Source organism: Canis lupus, chromosome 3, assembly GCF_003254725.2.
Source record: "Canis lupus dingo isolate Sandy chromosome 3, ASM325472v2, whole genome shotgun sequence".
NCBI classification, from domain to species: domain Eukaryota; kingdom Metazoa; phylum Chordata; class Mammalia; order Carnivora; family Canidae; genus Canis; species Canis lupus.
Genome location: NC_064245.1, coordinates 48,055,899 through 48,079,291, shown reverse-complemented (window position 1 = coordinate 48,079,291; position 23,393 = coordinate 48,055,899). Strand labels below are relative to the sequence as shown.

Sequence of the window (23,393 nt, the reverse complement as noted above, 5' to 3'; positions counted from 1 at the left end):
TGTGCCAGGCACTGTGCTGGGCTCTAAGGAGGTGAAGAAGTACCTGTTCTAGATCAGTGGTTCCTAGTCAGGGGTGCTACTACCCTCAGGTGACATTTGACAATAATTGGAGATATTTTGGATTGCCAAGACTAGGGGCATCTCATAGGCTGATGCCAGAGGCACTGCTAAATATCCTACAGTGCACAGGACAGCCCTCTACCAAGAATGATTCGCCTTGTCATGTCCATAGTGGCGAGGTTGAGAAACTCTGATCTAAGTAGACCAGCCCAGATGTCTAAGCAAATAATTTCAGTGCAGTGAGACAGAAGTTAAGAGTGTTGAAATAAATCACTGGTATCCAGTGGCCTGGATTTGCTAGTGTTCAGTGATAGGTCATCTACGCTGTCCTCCGTGCAATGCTGTATACCTCTTCAAGGACTCACGTAGGTAGCAGGCATCCAGAGAAAGAAAGTCGACTTTGCATCCATTGCCCAAGAGAGGGGTCGATCTGGTTGATGGAAGGCTGGCTCATGTGATCTGATATCTCCTGACTGTTCCAGCTCCATCAAAACCCATCCCTGTCCATAAGGGCTCCAGAGATAGAGGGAACCCAGAATGGGGCCAGGCCTGCTGGGGGAGGAAGCGGCCTTCAGCACTGAACATTTCTCTACGTTCATCTGCCTTTCCCATCCGAAGGCTCCCAGCCCTGTACAAAGCTCTGCGAGGCTGAATTATAAATGAGTCACCCAGTGACTCACTGGGGAAAGCCCTCCTCCCCAAGAGCCGTGGCTGAGAACCCACCCATATGACATAAATCCAGTTTCTTGGTTCTCTTCTTGCCTCTCCCCACAAAGGACTAAAAATAAAATGTAAAATAGCTAAGATGACTTACTGCAATGACTTTTCTACTTTCAAAATAAGACAATAAAGTGGAAATTTTTTAAAGAAGTCGAGCTGAGAGGCTACCCAAATTAGAATACAGGAAGGTCACGGCACGACACGGAGTTTCTTCCGTTGCGTGGGCATCAGGCTCATTCAGAACCGGCTTTTCTCCCAACAAGTCATTGTCCCCAAAGAGGCAAGGGAAGAGTGAAGAGAGAGGAGCCTGATTCAGAACCTTCTAGTCTCAACATCTGTGTTCTTAGGAAATCACTGACGCTCTGAGCATCGATTGGTTCCTTGGTCTGCACTGGGTAGGGGGAATGTCTTGATGGCACCTCCACACAGTGGGATAAACCAGTTTAGACATGTGAAGGGAATTCAAAGGTTAAATGAGTTTCTACAGTTACTGTTTTTTTTGTTGTTGTTGTTTTTTAAGATTTTATTTATTTATTCATGAGAGACAGAGAGAGGCAGAGACATAGGCAGAGGGAGGAGAGAAGCAGGCTCTACGCAAGGAGCCCGATGCGGGACTCGATCCTGGTAATCCAGGATCAGGCTCTGAGCCAAAGGCAGACACTCAACTGCTGAGCCACCCAGGCGTCCCTACAGTTATTGTTAAATGTTGGAGTGTGGTTTTGTTTTTACCTTTTATACAGAGGTCCTCAGGGGTGCCTGGGTGGCTCAGTTGGTTCAGCATCCAACTCTGATATCAGCTGAGGTCATGGATCTCAAGATCGTGGGATGGAGCTCTGTGTCAGGCTCTGTGCTCAGCTGGGAGTCTGCTTGAGATTCTTTCCCTCCCCCTCCCCTTCTCCCTCCCCCTCTCTGGTCTCCCTTAAAAAAAAAAAAAAAAAAAAAAGCACCAGAGTGTCCTAAGCTGGTTATAGACAAAATGGTATCTGGGATTTGCTTTAAAATAACACTGACAGGAGAAGTAGATGGGGTAGTCCCGGAAAACTGCCCTTGACTTGATGATGGTCAAAGCTAGTGATATATATGTGGACCTTTGTTACTTTGGTCTGTCCTCTTAATTTTTACATTTGAATATTTCCATCCTTTACAAGTGTCTATATTTCGCAAGTGAGTTCTGGAGATTGCACGACGTATCTGTAACACTACAGAACTGTGCATATCTGTGACACTACAGAACTGTGCATTTCAAAATACATAGGATGATAAAGTTGGGGTTATGCGAATTTTACAATTAGAAAATATGCATATGTATATCTAAAGCCAGTTATTCAAATCAGCAGTATATTTGGAGCAGAGGGGAGCACAGAAAGACATTCAGGACCAGAGGAGAAAAAGTAAGTCACGATGCCCTGTTTTCTGCTCTGGGAGGTTGTTCAGAGGAGTTGGGAAGGGAATGGTTGCTCTCTTGGCTGGGGGCACTGGGAGTGAGAGGTGACTTTGCCTGGGATGTTGGCTGTGCTGTCCCCAGCAGGAGCTTACAGATGAAGGTGGAAGAGAGAGGAATGGCTGGCCCCGATGCTCCTTTCCTGGGATGTGAGGATGAAGACAGTGTGGCCTGTGTTTGGGGAGGCTCATGGTCTGCAGAGGAAGGGATTCAGAGAATACCAGGTCCTCCCCATGGGCCATGATGGTGCGCAGATGGAAGGTACTCAGAGGATGGTGTGGGGCCCTCTGTGTGCCCGGCTGAGTGACTTGGACTTAGGAACAGAGGAAGCAGGAGCTGTAACCACTCCCCTCGAGCCTTTTGAAAAATACCTGTCAGAGACAGAGCCATTTGAAACTAAGTGTCACCCGTGTTGGAATAATGTTCCTGGGCAGCCCCGGTGGCACAGAGGTTTAGTGCCGCCTGCAGCCCGGGGTGTGATCCTGGAGACCAGGGATCGAGTCCCACGTCGGGCTTCCTGCATGGAGCCTGCTTCTCCCTCTGCCTGTATCTCTGCCTCTCTCTCACTCTCTCTGAATAAATAAATAAATAAATCTTAAAAAAAAAAATAATGTTCCTCTAGTTTTACGGTTTACAGAATGATTGGTGGCTCTCAGCACTCCTGTTGGGCAATGCTAACTTGCCAGTGTGGGTGGAAGGGCAGCGGATCCTTGGGTGGGCTGTGGCCTCTCTCTGGCCCTAATTCATCAGATGTGACACCTGGGGGCACATCACTTCATTTCTCAGGCTCTTTGTGTCCCCACCCAAGACTTGAAATGAGAAGCCGACCCATCTCTGGCGAAGTTGATTGAGTACCCTGTGCCTGAGCTCACAATGACAGGCCATTTGCAGGGTCGATCCTGGCAGGCACATCATACGGGGTGTGTCTCTGCTGTGGTTTTGGGGCCTGGGTTTGATGGGCTCCTATTGCTCCCACTGAGGAACTTGCATCAAGACCCAGGGAGGTCCCTGAGCCCAGGGCCTGTCCTTCCTCACTGTCACCAGGGGTGCAGTTAGTGACACGGATCCATCTTTCCCTATGTGAGATGCCTGGAGAGTAAGGCTTTTTTTCTTGTTTCCTTGAAGATTCCAATAGCTTTCCAGTTAGTTCACAGACATCAAAGGATTTTGGATGGGGACGAAATGGAGGCTTTTTGAATGAAATTTGGAATTCCAAGCCTAATAAATTCAGCCATCTTTTTTTTCCTCCCCTTGCTGGGGGTTTTGAATCCTATATTCATAAGATCTGGCCCAGCCCAACCTCAAAGCATCATTCTCATCACCTTCCTCCAGTTGTGTTCTGAGTCTCTGCTCTGGACTTAGGTGACTAGAAGGCCTGGGGAGATGGCCCAGGAGAGGTAGTGATTTTTAAACTTTGGGCCATGAGACCGTTTCTCTAAAAAAAAACCGTGTTTGTTTCCTAGGGATGCCACATCATTAACCCCCGACTTGACAGTTTAAAACAACAGAAATGTATTGGCTCTGGAGGCCAGAAGTCCCAAAACAAGGTATCGGCAGGGCCGTGCTCCCTCCAGAAGCTCTAGGGGAGAATCCTTCCTTGCTTCTTCGAGCTTCTAGTGGCTCCAGGGGGTCCTTGGCTTGTGACTGCATCACTCCAATCTCTGGCTTCACATGGCCTTCTCTTCTCTGTGTGTATATCATAAGGATGCTTCGATTTCTGGGCTCACCAGGGTAATCTAGGGTGGTCATGTCTTGAGATCCATAACTTAATTACATATGCAGAGGCCCTTTCTCCAATAAAAATAATTTTATTTTTATTTGCAAGTTCCCAGACCTAGACATGTCTTTTTGGGACTCATTCAGCCCACCAGAAAAATCTTACCCAGCAGTGCCTGGGTGGCTCGGTGGTTGAGCTTCTGCCTTTGGCTCAGGTCATGATCCCAGGGTCCTGGGATTGAGTCCTGCATTCAGGCTGCCCACAGGGAGTCTGCCTATGTCTCTGCCTCTCTCTGTGTGTCTCTTGTGAGTAAATTAATTAAATCTTTTAAAAAATACTTAAAAAAAAAAAAAAAAAAAAAAACCTTACCCAAAAGTCCCCGAGGCAGAATGGAGAAGGAGGGAGACTCTGGTGATAGCCCACTCGAGACCTCACCTCCACACATTCAGCTCCTGCCCTTCCCGCTGGCCAGCAGCCCCTGGCACCTGAGCCCTGTATGGAAACCAGCGCTTTAGTGGAGAGAGCTCAAAAGACTTTGGCTTCAAAGCCTAGGCTTGGAAATGGGCCAGGGTGTGGGCAAGACAGCCTGACCTCCCAGTATCATCGTCTATGAAAGATGGGATGTTTAGGTCTACACTGTAGAGTTGAGCATAGTCTCAGTGAGGTCAACATCCTTGGGTTATTAGTTTCCTCTCACCTCATGATTCCCTACCCCTGTGGAAACAGGTGAGACAGGTGTTAGGGGGATCCATCCCACTTTGCATCAGGATTGGTCAGGAACCAGTGGACAAGAAAGTTTACCCTGGCTTTCAAAGACAGGAGCTTCTAGAATTGTAGGGAGCCAGTGGTTTTTCTTTGACAAGAATGAGGGCACCCCATCAAGCTTACTCAGTTCTAACTGCCAGATGACAGCCCATGTTAAGTAAGTCCTAGTGATCACCCCATACCCTGCACCCACCCTACTCGCTTGCACCATAAGTTGAATGTGGGCTGAGCAAGGGTCTGAGAGCCTGGTTGTCATAGAGCAGGCTTCCCAGCCTCGGCGTGAGTGGCATGTTAGGCTGGATCAATCTTTATTGTGGGCGCTATACATGGTCGGCCGTCCAGCAGCATTCCTGACCTCTACTCACTAGAGGAGGACCCCGCACCCAAAATGTCATACAGACATGGCCAGAATTGCCTCTGGCTAAGAACCATTGCTTTAGAGAAATCATCCTCTCTTGAGCTAGCCTGTCAGCTGTCAGAACTGTGATAGCCCATACTCATTGTAAAAATTTTTAAATGTTGGGGAGTGGGCACAAGTTGCTGTGCCTAGAGCTCCTGGTGGGAGGAGCTCATATATTACTTCCTTTGTCCTTGAATTAACACAGACAGAACCAGACTTTTCTTGCTTTGCCTAGTTGTCTCCTCCCTCTCCCTCATCTCCAACCAGAACCACAAGCAATTTTCCAGGAAAAGGAGGCTCATGGTGTTTGGTCCATTATTCGGATAGTTTCTCCCGTCCTGCTCTCAGATAGATGTGAAGAGCCACACCCAGGGGCTGTGGTACTGTCCCAAGACCTGCACTCCATCTATGCATCTGTCCTGTTGCCTTTTTAAAAGCAGACATCCCTCGACACCTGCTCTACTCCCTCTCCCTGATCTGTGACTTAGAATCCCATCTCTCTGATTTCTCTAGAAAAATTTAGTGTCTGCCTAGATAATTTTCCAGAAAAGCCGTCTTCTGGAACTGAGATGTAGAGAAATCAGGCAGCTGATGTTAATTCAGCCTTAGAATCTTGAGACAGCAGACAGAGCAGTGGGGGATGGCCAGGGATGACATGGCTTTCTGGTGGACACCTCCCATGTCCTGCTTTTCTAGGTCGAGTTCACTCCTACCTGCTTGGGAAGGGAATTTGTGCTCACCAAGCAGTCGGTGAGAAGGATCTCCAGTTCTCTGTGTGCCTGGGTTGGAGAGGCTTGAGAGATTCCTGGAAGATTGCCCAGATGAAAATCCTAGAATCTTAGAATTGAGGACTGTCTTATCTGCCTTCCTCCCACTCAGCAGGAAAGCCCTGCCCTTTAATCCTGACACCTGGCCACTGAGCCTCCACTTGCACAATTCCCCCCACGGCCCCCCAACCTGGTGGCAAGGAGCTCACTAATTCCTAAGATAATCAGTTCATCTGTGCCCAGTGTTTCTAGTCACCTGCTTTGTTTTAACTACCACATCCTGAGTCTGGTTCTGGCTTCTGGAAAGACACACTGTGGTTGAGCTCTTACTCCTCTTAACAGTATTTCAGTCCTATCACCTGCTCATTCTTCATTTTGGTTCCTTGAGTCATTTCATGGCATGGATGATTCTAGATCCCCCTTCTCCCCCAGGTGCCTTTCTAGGAGATACTCCAGTATGGCATGGGCCTCTCTAAATGTCCTATTCCAGGCTCATCATGTGAGAAGACGGTGTCTGCCCCCTTGTACCCCAGATTCTGTTGATGCCACCGAAGGGGCATTGGTGTTAAGGACAAACGTCTACTAATGGGGGATGCACTGCTGAGACTTCCTGCCCTGAACAGCTGGTGCCGTGCAGCTTCCCTGCCTCCCCTCAAGTTACCTGTGGGTGCATGCTAGCTGCATCTCATCCTGATCCTTTGGGTCTATCCATTTGGCCGGTTTTATTCATCTTGAGTCTTTCATCTATCTCTGGCATATCGACCTTTGTTCTCAAATAAGGATAACGTGCCACCTGTATGCAGATGGAGAGGAGCCTGCACCTGCTCCATCCACTGGAGGAGGTTGAGGCGGCTGTGTTCCAGCACCGGTGCTGTTTCCCTGTCTTGTGTCATCGAGTGAGCACTCCCGTCCAGTCTGCACTTGCCCCCCGATGCAATGTGTTTCTGGCTTTCCCCCAATCAAATTAGTTTCCTGGGATCCCTGGGTGGCGCAGCGGTTTGGCGCCTGCCTTTGGCCCAGGGCGCGATTCTGGAGACCCACGTCGGATCGAGTCCCACGTCGGGCTCCCGGTGCATGGAGCCTGCTTCTCCCTCTGCCTGTGTCTCTGCCTCTCTCTCTCTCTGTGACTATCACAAATAAATAAAAATTAAAAAAAAAAAAAGATTAAAAAAAAAAAGATTTAAATTAGTTTCCTGACCCTATTAGAAAACCACCGAAGAAATGAGGTTGGTCTGGCCTGACTCGTCCCTGGTGAACTCTGTCAACTTCTGACAAGGACGGCGCCCTTCCTGCAGAACATAGAAACCCAGTGTTTAAAAAAAAAAAAAAAAAGAAAAAAAAAGAAACCCAGTGTTTGCTAACCCATCCTCAGCTTTTGTCAGGGGTCAGTCTCACCAGACTGGCATTTCAGCCAGCCACTGTGTCCCCCTTGCTGATAAATCAGGGGGAGGTTTGCATTTTCATTCAACCTCGACTGTTTTCACAGCTCTGGGGTCAGGGCCACCACCGCAGAACCACCATAGATGAGGTTGGAAATGGGTGAAAGGAGCATGGGGTCCTGCTGGCTGTCACTGCTGCAGTCTGCTTGTCTCCTCCCAGATGGGACCTCAGGATATCCTGCCCCTAGATGGGAGAAGTTGCGGCAGCTGGAGCCCTTGTTTCAGGGGCTTCATTGTTGTCAGTTTTCCTGGATGCAGGACAATTTTGAAAATGGGATTTCTGGTTTTTTTTGTTCATAGGAAGGGCTACCTGTCCAGGGACCTGAGCCTGATGCCACTGAGAGGCAGATGGACAGCGTCCAGGGCCCCTCCGCTAGCCCACCCTTCCTGCCCCAGTGCCTTATTGTGATGTCTTGCCCAGACTCGGTCAGTTCCCCCAGGCTGCTATGAACACCACCCCTGCTCTTCCCTGTGCCCTCAGGGGCTGACCCTGGATGGGGCCCTTGCCCATCCTCCTGTCTCCAGCCAGCTCTCAGAGACCAGTTCATCCCCCACCACGGGTGGCTGTGCTGCAGCCTGGTATCGGCACCCTGCCTCCACCCATGACAGTACCTAGCCAAAGTTTGGACTTTGTGTCTTTAAGTAGGGAGCCCCTGGTGGTTTCACGCAAGAGGAATATGCTTCCATAAATTTTAAGATTCATCTAGTGAGGTACAGACTATATGAGTTGGGGAGGTTGAAGCACTGTAGTTGGGGGAACCTCCTAGGATCTGGAAGGCTTGCCTTCTCCTCTGCAGGCATTTGGGAAACGGCATGAGGATCTTCACTAATACCCACAGGTCTGCTGGGTCACTTGCCACCGTGCCCTCACAGGCGAGGAGTCTACCCTCAGACCAGGTGGGTGACCCTCCTATTTTGAACAGACTTCCTGCCACCGTCAGGAAGCAGCAGCAGCCCCTGGCATGACATGGTGTCTGGCTCCCTCTGGTGACAAGAGGAAATGCCTGAGCACTGGCCTTTCCTCTCCGCTGATGGTGGGACTTAGACTTGTTGAGTTGAGGGAGGGTAAACTAAGGCCCAAAGGTCCCCTTGACTCCAGGGGACGGATGAGGCCCCCATGTATATTTGCTTGAATCCAACTGTCCCCGTTAGGCCACTTGGCATCCCAGTGACAGGCAGGCTAATAAGACCCAGAGCGGGGCCTTCAGTTCTCTGCAGACTCCAATTCCTGTAGAATTTACTAGAAGGATTTCAGTGACCCTCAACCCTTCTGCTGCTGTTCCATGCTGCTGAATGGCAGGTGGGAGGCAGTGCAGGAGTGGGGGCCTATCCAGATGTGTGGCCCTAGGCTGGTAACCTGACTTCTCTGTGCCTCAGCCCCATCTGTAGACTCAGGTGGAAAGACCCACATGTCAGGGTGAAGTCGTATATACCATGTGGGCGGCACCAGGCCCCTGAGGGCCTCCGAGGCAGAGAGTGTGGTATTGTTGTTGGCAAAGACCTCAGTGTGGCTGGGTGGAGCACCAGTAGATTTGCAGCTCCTGAGCAGTGAAGACACCATGAGGTCACCTCTGGTGAACACCTGGCTACTTTGGTGAAGTAGAAATACTTATGGAGAACTAGGAATTAACTTGTGGGGAGCACCATGCCCTGGGGCCAGGCCCTCCTCCTCTGCAGCCAGGTCCTATTTTCCCCTCCTAGGCCTGGGCCTGTCACCTCAGTGACCTCTATAACAGGACTCCACCCTGGCGTCTCCCTGAGGCCACTGAGAACATTCATGATGGTTTTGTACTCCTTTGAAGATGCAGGCTGTGCCCGTGAGGTCACGAGACAGACCTCTTCAACAGTACCTTCTTTTTGCACGGCAGCTAGTAGAGGGCCAGGGAACCTGGTGTCCCAGGTCTCCTATGCCCACGGTTGGGGAGCCACTTCAGGTGCAGCGCCCACTGGGGGAGGGAAGAAGGGGACATGCACAGATGCTTGTGCAGACTGACCTCCTTGCCAACTGCTCCCTTGCCTGTTTCCCCCTTGTCCTGCCTCCAGCTTTGTCTTCCTGACCCCATGATACCTCTGTGGCCGAGGTCACAGACCCCCCCCGCTTATGTGCAGGGGCCACCTTCTGCTGCCGGCTTGATGTCCTAGGGCTCCGGCCTCTGTCCTGGGCCACCTTTCCCATCCTTCCTTGCTGCCCTTAAACCCTTGATCTTTGTTCTTATGTCTGCTTCCCACTTATGGCATGTGTGTCACTGGGCAAGTGACTTCAGCTCTCTGTGCCTCAGTTTTCCGATGTGTACCAGGGGTGTGTATCTGCTGACAAGGTCATCCTAAGGATGCAGTGAGATAGTGCATGGAATGTGCTGGTCCAGGGCCCTCTGCTGTCTCTGCATCAGCACCACCGTCACCACCCCCACCAATGGTCCTACTTCAAATTCAGCCCTCCGCCCCCCCCAAACTATGAATGGGGTGTTCCCCTCCTGTGATTTTTCTGCTGCTCTTCTACTGCACTCAAGCTCACCCTGGTCACATGTGCACCATTCAACAGATGTATTTTTTTTTTTTTTAAGATTTGATTTATTTATTCATGAGAGACACAGAGAAAGGCAGAGACACAGGCAGAGGGAGAGAAGCAGCTCCCTGCGGTGTCCCCAGCAGATGTGTTTTGGAAGCTGTCCCTGGCTGGGCACAGGGAGAGGTCAGAGGTAACAGACAAGGATCCCATACAGACAGTCCTGCCTGCTAGTTTCACATCCTGCCAGTCCTAACCAGGGTGCTGTGTGCTGATCTCATCCCAACACCTGGGGCGTCCTGGCACAGCTTCATTGATGTCTGTGCTTCACCCTATGTGTCAAAGGCACCACACCATTTGGGTGGCACTCAGTGGTTTCCAAGTACTTGCTCCTGCATCGTCACATGTGATCCTCATCCAAGTCTTGGGAGGTGTGTTGGTCACTAGGGCTGTCATGGTGAAGTACCACAGACACTTAGGTCTCACAGTTCTGGAGGCTGGAAGGCCAAAATCAGGTGTCCACAGGGTGGGTTTCTCCTGAGGCCCCTTCCTTTGGCTTGCTGATGGCCGCCTTCTCCTTGGGTCCTCACATGTGTTTTCTTTGAGCATCTCCTCTTTTTATAAGGATACCGGTTCTTTTGATTTTGCCTCTTTTTAACACAATTTATTTAAAGAGAGAGAAAGAGAAGGTGCGACGGGCCGAGGGACAGATAGGATCTTAAGCAGACTCCGCACTGAGTGAAGAACCCGACTTGGGGCTCAATCTCATGACCCTGAGATCATGACCTGAGCCGAAACCAAGAGTCAGATGCTTCACTGACTGAGCCCCCTAGGCGTCTTTTTGGGTTAGGGTCCACCCTAATGGCCCCATTTTAACTTAACCACTCCTCTAAAGGTCCTGTCCTCAAGAAAAAAATAAAATCAAGGTCCCGTCCTCATACACAGCTACATCCTGAGGTCTGTCTGGGGGTCAGGACTTCAACAGATGGATTTCGGAGTAGTGCATTTTACAGCCGGAGTTGCCAAAGCTAAGAGAGGCAGAGTGCCTTGAGTGTGGCCAGGGGCTGCTGCAGGTCCATGCGTGATCCACTCCAGCCAAGTGGAAGCCCAGGCGCTGGACTCCAGGCCCTACTATCTCTCTCTCTCCACTGTCCCCTTGCTGGAGACTGGGAGTGGGAACAACAGGAAGCCACCCTGTGACCTCAGAGAGCTGCTGGTCAGACGCTCCTTGGCTGGCAGACAGGATGTGGGCCCTTCAGGAAGGGGCAGCCTGTTGCTGATTTGGGTGGGCTTCCTGCTGGCATGGCTCATGGCTTCCTGGCCCTCACCCCACCAGCTGCATTTCTCATTTCATCAGCCAGTGCAATCTCAGGGACCCCAGGGTTTAACAGGGGCTAACACGGAGTGTGTGGGGGAGGGGGGCGGGGGGGTCAGGCATGCTCTCACTTGCTTTGAAGAGTCAGCCAGCTCCAGCCCTACCCTTAGTACCTGTCATGTATGGAGAAAGCTACAGGAGAGTTTGATGGTGGTCCCAGCTCTGACACATCAGTCCCCAGAGGCACTGGCCAGGGAGCCACAACCTGGCTGCTGCTGACAGTGAGTTCCTCCCTCAGGGCATCATATCAGGATGCCCACATACTGGTTAGCAAGGGACCTGTGCCCTCGCTACGATGAGGCCCTGCTGGGCAGAAGGGGAGGAAGAGAAGCTTCTGTTAGGTGAGAAGTCAAGATTTCCCACTCCTGTTGGTTTGACCAGGTGCAGATCCTTCCTTAGAAGCCCAAGGAAGCCTGGCCTTGTAGCATGACCTTAGAGGCACAGTTTGCCTAATGCCAGGACCTCCCACCTGTCCCAGGCCTGGGTAGTAATCAGTTCACAGTTCACCAAACACTTGATTCCTCCTCCAGGTAAAGGGCTGCATCACCCCTATGGAAAACCAGAGTGTGTATTTTTTAAAAATAAAGTCTCTGTCTTTCCTGAGCCTGTAGTTATTATGACATGGATACCTATGACATGGAACTTTATTTTTGCATCCAGGTAGACTGTAAGCAGACCTGTAGAAAAAGCCTCAGGTTAGGTGCTGTGGCAGAGGACGGAAGGAGAAGGAAGAAGAGAGGAGATCTGGGAAGGCCCCTTGGAGGAGGTGGTATTGAAGGCACAGGCTTTGAATGGAGTGTAGACCTTTGGCTTACTGTTCAGGGCCTGGAGGAGAGGGGGAATCTGGGTAGGGGACACACAGAAGTAAGGCCTGGAAACCAGACTGCGCTAGGGGCCACCCCAGGTACGGCAGGCAGTGTTCTGTGGTCCAGTTCACAGTTCTTCTGGCATCTGGGCTGAGAGTTCAGGTTCTGCCACCAGCTCCGTGACCTGAGCCTGGCCACGCCCGGTGTCCAGCTACCCCTCCACCTTGCAGGCTGACATCAGATAACATTTGCATCCTTCCTTTTCCTACGTGCCCAGATGCATTTGCTACCAACTGGTTCCTTGGTCAAGGTCAGTGAAATAAGAGCTGCTCAACCTGGCTGCACAGGACTGAGGAACTTGAAAAAAATCCAGTGCCTGAGCTGTGCTCCCAGACCACCAACATCACATCCTAGGGGTGGGATGTACACACGAGTATTTTCCAATGTGCCGCCAACTTTGAGACCTCATGATCTAGCTGCCCTAAGGGGCACCAGTAGGATGCTGTGGGAAGGGACACGTAAGCTCTGGCTCCAGCACATAGCAGCTAACATTGGGCTTTTGTTTGTAAACCGTGCAATGAGGGTAATTCTGTTACATGAATTGCATCCAGGGTCTGGCCCATGGTCTGTGTTCAGTGACTGCTCGCGTCCTCATCCTCTCTTCCCCTCCATCTCCCCCCTCAGAGATAAGCAAGGTCAGTTATGTAAACTGCCAGGCTCCTGGCAGCAGGCACCAGATAAATATGTATTGCATGTTTTGCAGGCCTCCTACTGTTTATGGATCATGTTTTATTCATGCACGTATGATGCAGAATGTTCCTTCTAAGGGGAGAAATTTCTGCCTGCAGATTCCAACACGGAAGAATACATTTGTATAAATTGAGGGCACTGAAGGCAAGTGGGTGATGAGAAAAGCAACACTCACTCGGACTGAGGCTTTAGTTGTCAGGAAGGGGAGGACAGGGACGTTTGAGGCAGGGCTCTCTCTTTTTTGGGCCAGCACTGCCCTCTAGTGGGAAGAAGCCACAGCCAGCCCGAGCTTCCTCCACTGCCCACTTGAGGGGACCATCCACGGTTAAAATTACAGAATCCAGCCAAAGAGACTGAGACACATGTCTAGGGGAGACCAGCCATGCAGGCCTCCCTTCTTGGGCTCATCATCCCTGAGATGGAAGGAAAATTCTAGAAAGCATCTACTACGTTCCAGGCACCAGAAGCTTTGCATGCATTGCATCTCATTTTCCTTGTTCTGCAAGGTAGTTATTCTTATTCCTAGACTCAGAGTCGGGAAATGAGTCATTCAGAAATTGAGAAGCATAACCAGGATCCCAGGCTAGGTCTGGTGGATTTCAAGAGCTTCATTGCTGTACCATCATGTCCTGACTCTTCTGTCTCTAAGAACTTAGATGATCCTAGAGGTCTGAGTTCAAACTTAACCTCTACCATGTAGAAGCTGTGTAGCCTTGAGACAATTGACTAACCTCTCTGAGCATCCGTTTTTTTCACGTGCAAAAAAAGTATCATAACATGTACCTTATCAAGTGGTCGTGAGAATTTTTGCTTGACTGTAAGTTCATCAGAAGGGGTAAAGACTTGAAAGTGATTGCCTCAAGATGGTATGATAATAGTAAATTGTTCTGCTTTCTGAATCTGTTTCTTTTTTAATCAGACAAAAGCAAAGGATTGATGAGACCACTTTCCTTTCAAAAGAAGATGAAGCGCTCACCTGCATGTACTAGCCCAATAAGATACTGCTGGAGAGAATGTCTCATTTTCTCCAAATTGTATCAAGTGACTCTCAGGAACCCTTCAGAGAAAACCAGACTTGCCCTGAAGTGATCTTTCATTCTGTCAAGCCCAGAGCCCTCCGTTCCGCCCTTCCCCTGCCCTGCTCAGTGCTCACAGTCACTGCTAAGAAGTCATTGCTGTCACATGAGATCACCGTGTCCTTGGGTGCCCTCCCTCATGGCCAGGGAGGGATCTTGAGCCAGGTCTGGGTGCTGGGCACTGTGGTTCCAGAGCGTATTAGCTTTTTCTTCCCCATCCCCGTGAGAGCAGCAGAGAAATGTCTGGCCCTTGAAATCCCTATCTCTCTGTGCCTTAAATAATACTTAAATAGAGAATTCTATTCTTAAAAATACTCTAGAAAATATTATAATTTGTTTCCATGCTTTCTGTTGTATATTTCTTTTAATAATTCTTAAAAAATTAACTTCTATATGGGGCCAGACGGGGAGGGAATATCTAAATGAATTATCAGTGTTCCTGTCTGGGTGGTATGAGAGATGGTGGTTTGTGCCATCTTCTTTATAATAATAATAGCAAATTTTATTAAGCACGTCCCATATGCTGGGTGCTATGGAAAGCCCTGGACATGCACTGATCACTTACACTTTGAAACAACCTTGTGGGGCAGGTACCATTATGATCCCCGGCCTCAGGTGAGAGCATGGAGGCCCAGAGAAAGTCAGTCCCTTTCCCAAGCTCACACAGCTACCGAGTGCCAACTCTGGCCAGTTCCAGGCTCTGTGTTCTTGGCCACTATGTGGGGTGTTTCTCCATCCCCACTATAGTCTCACAGCACTCTTCAGTAAGCATGTGTTTCTTTTCAAATGAGGAGAAGAGGTTTTGTTTTTACATTAATCTGTCTGGTCTCACTAATGCAAAAACACATTTTGAATACTGTAATGTCCAAAAGGAAACAGGCGAAAGAAGTGTTTTTGTTATATGATTCTGTATTTTCCATATTCAGTTAAGCATCTCCCACCTAAATTAACCAAAAAAGTAAAACTCAGCAAGCAGAAAAGAAAATCCTGCTACTGGCGGGTCCTATGAGAAGAATAGCTGACAGCTAATGTTTTTTGAGAACATCGGTGTTCCAGGAACTTACCTGGAGCATTTTTTTTGTGCACACAAGCATTTGACCCTCAGAGGCCCCCAAGAAGGGAGGGGGTTGTTGTGAGCCCATGTTATGGAGGTGCAGCTGAGGTGCAGATAGCATTTATACTATGCTCTCAGACACACAGATGCCAGGGGAGGCCAACACTGTCCTTCCCAGGTGCCATCCTCATTACTTTCCATGGGCGGGGAGGGGGGCATGGGTTGGTGGTGGAGAGGGATGGTCATGCAGTCTTTCTGAGAGCAGGGCAGGGGAAGGGCGGAGGTGAGGGCTCTGGGCTCGACACAATGAAAGATCACTTCAGGGGAAGTCTTTGGTTTTCTCGGAGGGTTCCTGAGATTCCCTTGATTCACTTTGAGAAAATGAGTATTTGTATATAGGTACCTATGTTACAGATGCATAGATATGTCAGAAATGTAGCAGTCATGTCTTTGTGCAGAAAACATTATACTTTAACAGATTGTTGTGAAACAAGCATTCATATAACCTGTAAACAGACCAGGCACAAAAGTAGCACCCCAGAACCACCCCTGCCCCACCCTCCTGTTGCCTCCCTCCATGCCTGGTCTCCTTCTGGATCATAATTTGTACAATATTCATTTCCCCGTTTTTGTTTTTACTCTGACTACCTCGTTATATATCGCTAACTAGTTTAATTTTACTGCTCCGAGTTCTGGATAAGTGCAGTCACCCCAGTATGCATCCTCCCCTGTGTTCTTTTGCTCGGCATTGTCTGTTTGAAGGCTCATCCATGTTGTCAATGATTTGTTTTCTTTGCTTTACAGTGATTGCAGAGTATGGATAGTTGGTTTCTCTGTTCCACTATTGGTGGGTATGGGATGGTCTCCAGTTCCATACGAGCATTCTTGAATGTGTCTCCCAGGATGTGTCAGACTTTCTGTAGGTGTTTCCCTAGGAATTGTGGGTCATCTTGAGTTTTCCAGATACTGTCAAAGTTTTGTCAAAGGGATTGTCCAGTTTACGCTCCTACCAGCAGCGTGCAAGAGTCCCAGATGCCCCACATCCTTGCCAACAATTGGTATGGTCAAAACTCTTTAACCAGCTGAGAAGGTTAAGGACATTTTATTGGGTTGTAATGCGCAAATCCCTGAATTCTCAGGAGGTTGAATATCTTGTCCTAGTCTATTATTCATTTGAATTCCTTCTTTTGTGAAGTACCTGTTAAGATTTCTGTCCCCTTTTCAACTGCTTTGTCTTTTTTTTCATGAATTTGTAGCAGTTCTTATATAGTCTAGACATGAGCTCTCTGATTCTTGTCTGCGTTTTTTGAGGATGTATGTTATACACATATTTCCCCACATTTTCACGTTGTCAGTGGGCTCTTGGGGTGAATCTGATGAATAACCTTCTTAATTTCAATGTAGACCAATTTATCCAGCTTTTCTTATAATGACTAGTGCTTTCTTTGTTTAGTTTAAGAAAGCTTTCCCTACTTCCTACATCAAGACAGTATTTTTGTCTGTTATCTTTCAGAAGCTTTATTGCTTTGCTTTTCACACAGGTCTCTGATCTGCCTGGAATTGATTTCTGCATGTGTTGTGAGTCTGGCTCCCCGCCCCCCCCCCCCCCCACTGTAATTTTGAGTTGTCCCAGCACCATTTATGGAAAGATCATCTTTTCCCCTTGCTGCTTTGTATGCACACTTTGCTATAAATCAGCTGTCCACATAAGTGTGGCTCTGTTTCTGGGCTTGCTCTTCTGCTTTTATCAGTATATTCATTATTCCTTAAGCCAGAAACTCCCTGTCTTCATCATTACAGCTTTAAAAAGAAGACCTGGAAATAAAATACAAAGAAGTCCTGATATTCAGCAGGGCAAGTCTTGATTCTTCTTCTTCTTCAAAGGTATCTAGGCTACTCTTGACCTTCTAATTTGTATAAATAAATTAGGATCAGTGTGTCACATTACCCAAACACACAAAAAAATGTTCTAATGCTTTTATTAATTATCATGTATCAGTAATATAATTAAGTTGACTCATTCTTCCTGGGCCAGCACATTCTAAATTGAAGTCTCCATTTGGATTTTCCAAATTCTTCGGCTTCTACACATCTGGCCAGACCCGTTCGGTCCTTTGAGTCCTCTTGGCTCATCGTATGTCGAAGGAGGCACTTGGATGGGAGGGTCCCCAACACTGAGAGAGACGCGTGCAGAGCGTGCTGTCCAGGGAAATAGCAGGATGGGGGCTGAGCTCGGGCATGGTGACAGCCAGTGTTTGCTTTCCTGCACCTTTCTGCAGCCAGGGAACTAACTTTTTGTTACACTAGGCCAATCTAGGAATAGAAAGAAGACTAGAGCACCATCTCTGTCTCATAGGGCTTGGGGTCTCTTCCCAGCTTCTCTGACTGTGGCCCAGTCGACACCAGCACTGAAAAATGTCCCACAAAAAAATGTTTCATGGTCAAGTAATTAAAGAACTTCATTCAATGTCCTGTTCTCAGAGAGTCACATGGATATTCATGGTTGCAAGATCTGAGAATTTACTCCAATTTGATTAATAATTACATTAGATTCCTATTGCTGCTATAATGAGTTACCACAAATTTTGTGGCTTAAAATAATGCAAATATATGATCTGATAGTTCTAGAGGTCAGAAGTCTGCAGTGGGTTTCACCGAGCTAAAATCAAGGTGTCGGCAGGGCTGTCGTCCTCTGGAGGATCCTCTCTGGAAGGGAGAATCTATCTTCTTGCCTTTTCCAGCTTTGAGAGGCGGTCCTTGTTCCTGGGCTCATAACCTCTTCCTCCATCTTCAAAGCCAGCAGTGGCTAGTCACGTCCTGCTCAGGATGCCATGTCTCTGGTTGTGTCATCTCCTTCTCTGACTCTGTCTCTTCTTTCGCCTTCCACATTTACGGGATCCGTGTGATTGGGTCTTTGGGGATAATCAGTATAATCCCTTTAAGTCAACTGGTGAGCCACCTTAATTCCATCTTAGCCTTAATTTTCTTTTGTCATTTAAGCTAGCAGGCACAGATTCTAAAGATTAGGACAGGTATGTCTTTGGGGGCCATTAGTCTGCTTCCCATACAGTGGGCCCAGCTTGGTAGCACATCTGACACCGTGCTGTGTGTTACATCTAAGACTTGGTGCCCCGCGAGGTCTTTCTGTAGCCCTACACCATCATGCACTCTCCTCTTTGGTACTACCCCTGAGTACAGCATGGCAGGTTGGCTAGTTTATGGCCTTTCTTCCACAACACAAACTCCACAGGAAAAATCCCCAGCAGGGAATTTTGTCTGTTTTGTTCATGCTGTGTCCCAGCTGGTAGCACAGTGCCTGGCACCTCGTAGGTGCCATTATGGATTTTGAATGATTACAAATGGCTGAAAGTCTCTGCAGGATGGCAGCAAGCTTCTTGAGAACAAAATCCTTGTCCAGTTCATCTGTTCTTCTCCGGTGTCCAAGGATGGCCAGTGCTAATCTGCAGTTTGCGTGACAAGTTGGTACCAGAAGTTTTCAAACTTTCTTAGTTCACTGTGCCTTTAGTATCTCCCCCCACCCCCTTTAAGAGAGGAGAGGGAGAGAGGGATAGAAAATCTTAAGTAGATTCCACTCCCAGCACAGAACCCAAATGCAGGGCTCAATCTCACAACCCTGAGGTCTTGACCTGAGCTGAAATCAAGAGCCAGACGCTCAACCCACTGAGCCATGCAGGAGCCACTTGCCCTTAGTATCTTAATTATATTTTTCACAGAACCCTGAGTCTGAAAGAAATACCTGGCAATGCTGTTTATCAAGCAGTTAAGTTCAAACTACTTAGTAAATGTCTGAAAAAATAATACACGTAAATTAAAAGAAAAAACTTATTTTATTTTTAATATTTCCTGTGTCTCCTTTTGTAAGCCCCGTCGCCCCTCCCCTCCCGTGTTCCTGAGTCCGGCGGGCAGCAGGGGGCAGCACCGGGCCATGAAGCACCTCCTCTCCTGTCCCGGAGGCGCCTACTGTTTGACACCAGGATTGTGGATTTTCGTGGTGGACAGTCTTTTTCCTGTCTGTTTGGGCACAACATGTGCATTGGTTCATTAAACAAGCACAAGATCACAGCCTAGGAGGGTGAATCGAAAGGAGAGCAAGGAAACACATTCAGAAGTCCATTGCCAGGTATTTCTTTTAGACTCGGGGCTCTGTGAAAAATATAATTAAGATACTAAGGGCAAGTGGCACCTGCATGGCTCAGTGGGTTGAGCGTCCGGCTCTTGATTTCAGCTCAGGTCAAGATCTCGGGGTTGTAAAACAAAACAAAACAAAACAAAACAAAACAAAACAAACAAAAAAGATCTCGGGGTTGTGAGATTGAGCCCTGCATTGGGTTCTGTGCTGGGTGTGGAATCTGCTTAAGATTCTCTCTCCCTGAGCAGCCCGGGTGGCTCAGTGGTTTAGCGCTCGCTGCCTTCCACCCAGGGCCTGATCCTGGAGTCCTGGGATCAAGTCCCACGTCAGGCTCCCTGCAATGGGGCACGCTTCTCCCTCTGCCTGTGTCTCTGCCTCTCTCTCTCTATGTCTCTCATGAATAAATACATAAAATCTTAAAAAAAAAAAAAAGATTCTTTTTCCCTTTCTCCCTCCCCTCTCTAAGATCATGGCCTGCCTCCTACCCTCTCGGGGGAACAACCTCCCCTCAAAGCCCAGGGGTGTGCTCTGCCATACTGCTTTATTTGAGTTGTTTTCCTAAGATCTCGCTGAGGTAGAAAAAGGGTGTTTCCTGATGCTTGAAGACCCCCTCCACCATCTCTACTGGATTGCTCCTTGGAAAAGATACGAGAACTCATTGTTGCTAGAGCTTTCTTTAACATCTCTCTGAGAGGAGCTGCTTAGAAAGAAGCTTGCGTGGCTCGGGTGGTTGAATGTCTGACTTTGGTTTTCAACTCAGGTTGTGATCTCATGGGTTTTGAGATCGAGCCTCTTGTCAGGCTCTCTGCTCAGTGAGGAGTCTGCTTGAGGGGCTCTACCTCTCCTCCTCTCCCTATTCATTTTCTCTCTCTCTCAAAGAAAAACAAAATAAAACAAAAAATGCTGCCAGAGATTTCAGCCCTTCATACAAAGACACATGTGTTCTGTATCTTTCATTGGTTTTTGGAATTGGGCCCTATCAGGTTTCTCTGGTTTTGGGGGAGAACTTCATCTTGTTAAAATGGAAAGCTCCAATCCAACAGCTTGGAAACCCTTGTCTTCTCCTCCAGGAACCAGAATGAGAGATGTTCTTGGCTGATGGAGAAGCTGCCTTGGGGCATGGCATCTCACGGTAGGCCTCTGCCTGCCCGAGCTGCCAGAAAGGATGGCTGGCCTGTGTGGGTCCCATGGGGCTCCTGCATGCAGCCGAGCTTGACAGATGCCCCTTTTTCTGTGTCAGAGCTGGTACAAGGGCAGGAGGCCCAGACCTGGGGTCCCCAGCTCTTCCAGGATGTTTGACCTGTCCACACTTTCTACTGCCCCCAGGTGAGGGAGGTGGTAACAGTACAATCTCCACAACTTCTTCAGCACATCAACTGTTTCTTCCAAAGATACTAAAAGCTTAGTCCTTTGACTTGTTAAATATTGGCTATAATTTGTGTTACTCAATCTGGAGGTGATGCATCGGTGATTATTACATTGATTGGGGGTTTTATTTGGCAGGAAAGAAGGCATATTATTATGAGTTGTGGGGGTTGCTGGGGCTGGGGGGCGGTTCGAGCAGCTGCTGGAATATTAACGGGGAATCAGCAAGGTCATTGTAGTACCCATGGCAGGAGAATTGTGTTCCTGTCCCCTATGTCTCTTCCTCTGAAACTGCCTGAGCAGATAGGTTGCTTGCTGAGCCATCTTTAGAGTACCAGTAGCTGACCAGTCACTCACCTCAGCCTATAGCCTGGACAGGAGGACATGGCTGGCTTCACAGTTTTGCCCTGAAGCAGAAATCCCTTTAGGCTATGTTGGGTGCTGCTCTTGTCTTAGACACCCCCCAGTCCTTGCCCCCACCCCTGCCCCCTGGATCTTCCTCAGCATCTCTTTCTGCTTCATTTTCCTTCCAGGGAATGGGGCCAAGAGTAGCTCTGATCCCCAGCCCTACCATGCTAAGGACCATATCTGTAATTCTAGTCCATATCTAAGAGATCCTCATATTCTAGAATTGTCCAGTGATACCCCCAACTTAACTTCCTTGGTTTAGTTATCTTAATCTAAGTTGTGACATACCAGAGTCCGTGTTCTAATAAAAATAGATATTGCTTCTCTTGAGATTCTTAGAAACAGGAATAATTGTGGGATTGGGGGTCTCTGGGCAGCTATGGGAACAGATATTTTTTTGAGACTCTAGAAATTCTAGATTGTTCCAAATCAGAATAGGATTTCACTGAGAGTGGATTCTACCCCAAATCCATGATATAAACCATCCTCTTTTCATTCTTTCTTCTATCAAACAACATTCCTTGTAAGCTGTCTTCAAGTGATTGATTCCTTTGGGGCCTAGGTTTCTGTCTATTAACTAGGAAGACATGGCTTCCTTTGCCAAGCATTTATAGACCAGTTGAGCTTCTGTTTATACTTCTCCTCACCTCCAAGTCATTGAGCTCTGGAAGGCCAAGATACTTAACTGTTCAGTGCTGAGTCTCCATTCCCAAGACTATTTCTTGGCACATAGAAGAAGCTTGATAGGGCAGCCCTGGTGGCTCAGCGGTTTAGTGCCTGCCTTCAGCCCAGGGTGTGATCCTGGAGACCCGGGATCGAGTCCCATGTCAGGCTCCCTGCATGAGGCCTGCTTCTCCCTCTGCCTGTGTCTCTGCGCCTCTCTCTCTCTCTCTCTCTTTCTCTCTCTCTCTGTGTCTCTCACGAATAAATAAATAAGATCACTTTTTTTAAAAAAAAAAGCTTGATAAATATTAATTGATTGATTGATTGATTGATTATTTGAGTGGTTCCTGTTGATATCGCCGAGGGAAATCAGAATAAGTCAGTCTACACCTTTAGGCAGACCAGAAGTACCCTCCACTGACTCACATTCCCTTTGGTTGAATTCATCTCCAACCTTATTCTTCATGCACCCTCATGGACCTGTTAACACCTCTCTTTTGGGCTATCTGCTGGGGGTTGAAGGGACCCACATACTGTTTGTCCTCACCGGCAGCCAGCTTCTTGCAGGAAGGGCCCCTTCTTCACTCCTGTTTTTATTCTCAGGGCCTTGGGAACTGTCATTGCTCATGGAATTTTCTATCAAACCGAAATTTAGTTACATAGATGCAGCCTGTGTGTTTTAGTTTGGACTCAGTACTTTTCCAGAATGAATAGAAGGGGTTGTTCAAAATCCCACATATTATGTCCACCTGTTCGTGCCTATTACCATCTTCTCAAGTCCTGTAATAAAGGTTAAGTCTTGAACGACTATTAAGACAATAGATAGCAACTCCAAAATATAGGAGGGAGATCTGCAGAATTCAAATTAATAAAACATCTATTTAAATGTTCTCAAAGCATACCATTATGTCAACTCTGTTTTTTGCTGAATTTAATGCCCATAAACATTTCATTACATTTGAAAATAATTTGTGGCTTTGACTTTTCTCACTTCACAGCAATTCCTGAATTTGTACAATGAGTGCTGAGAAATATTAGCCAACCATAAATTAAATGAATTGCAGAAAGCCAAATAGATGTGAAAGCAAAATTATAAAAAATCATTTCAAAAATGTTTAGGACAGAAACAACTTAATACAGACGTGGGTATATTTTAATATGGTTGATACGGTATGGGACAGAGTCCTCTAAAAAAATACCTGCATTCAGGGCCCACAGATATTTCAGAGCAACTTCCCTCAAACTATAGAATTCCTTCATAACAATGCTTCAGCACTAGCTTTTCCCCTCTAGGATTTTTAGACTAATTCCTGTAATGTCATTTGTATAATCTGATTTCTCATCTGATCAATGTGAAATATAACAGCCTTGATCTTTGACTGTTTTGCTCATTGAATGGCTTCTGCCTTTTTTTCTTTTTAAATCTAATCTCTGTCTCATCTTCTTCTTTCAGGAATCCTGTTCACGATGCTGGTATTTGGACCAGCCTGTGGATTTATCCTGGGCTCTTTCTGTACCAAAATCTACGTGGATGCTGTCTTTATTGACACAAGTAAGGAGTATATCTCAATTTCTTACCACAACCCATTATATGTCCACCATTATAAGGAACCTTCAGCCTTTGGGTTCTAAAGCCCTCCTTCTAAGGGGTATCCTTGGGACTTGGACCTCAATCTACTGGTTCACCAAATATCAAAGGAAAGAACCTGAGTGTAGGCTCAAATGGTCTGGGCTCCAGTGTCTACCCAGAGGCTAAATAACCCCATAGTTGGTTTTATTCCTCAAATATGGATCTTCCTCATCTGTAAATTAAGGGTAACAAGAATTATATCTGTTTCATGGGGCTACCCTTTGATCCAGCAGTGGGCTAGTTAACCTAGGCTAGGTGTTGCAGTGGTAACACACAGTTCCCAAACCTCAAGTGGTTTTAT

The 23,393-nt window shown here is 47.7% G+C and overlaps 1 protein-coding gene across 2 annotated transcripts in view; it reads left to right on the top strand.

Moving 5' to 3' along the window:
- Nucleotides 1-23,393, top strand: part of SLCO3A1 (solute carrier organic anion transporter family member 3A1) — a 303,455-nt gene that overhangs the window by 203,554 nt on the left and 76,508 nt on the right. For both annotated transcript variants that reach the window (XM_025438159.3, XM_035714824.2), the window contains exon 3: nt 22,916-23,014. In XM_025438159.3, coding sequence (XP_025293944.3) covers nt 22,916-23,014 — 99 coding nt within the window. The remainder of the gene's footprint in view (nt 1-22,915; nt 23,015-23,393) is intronic.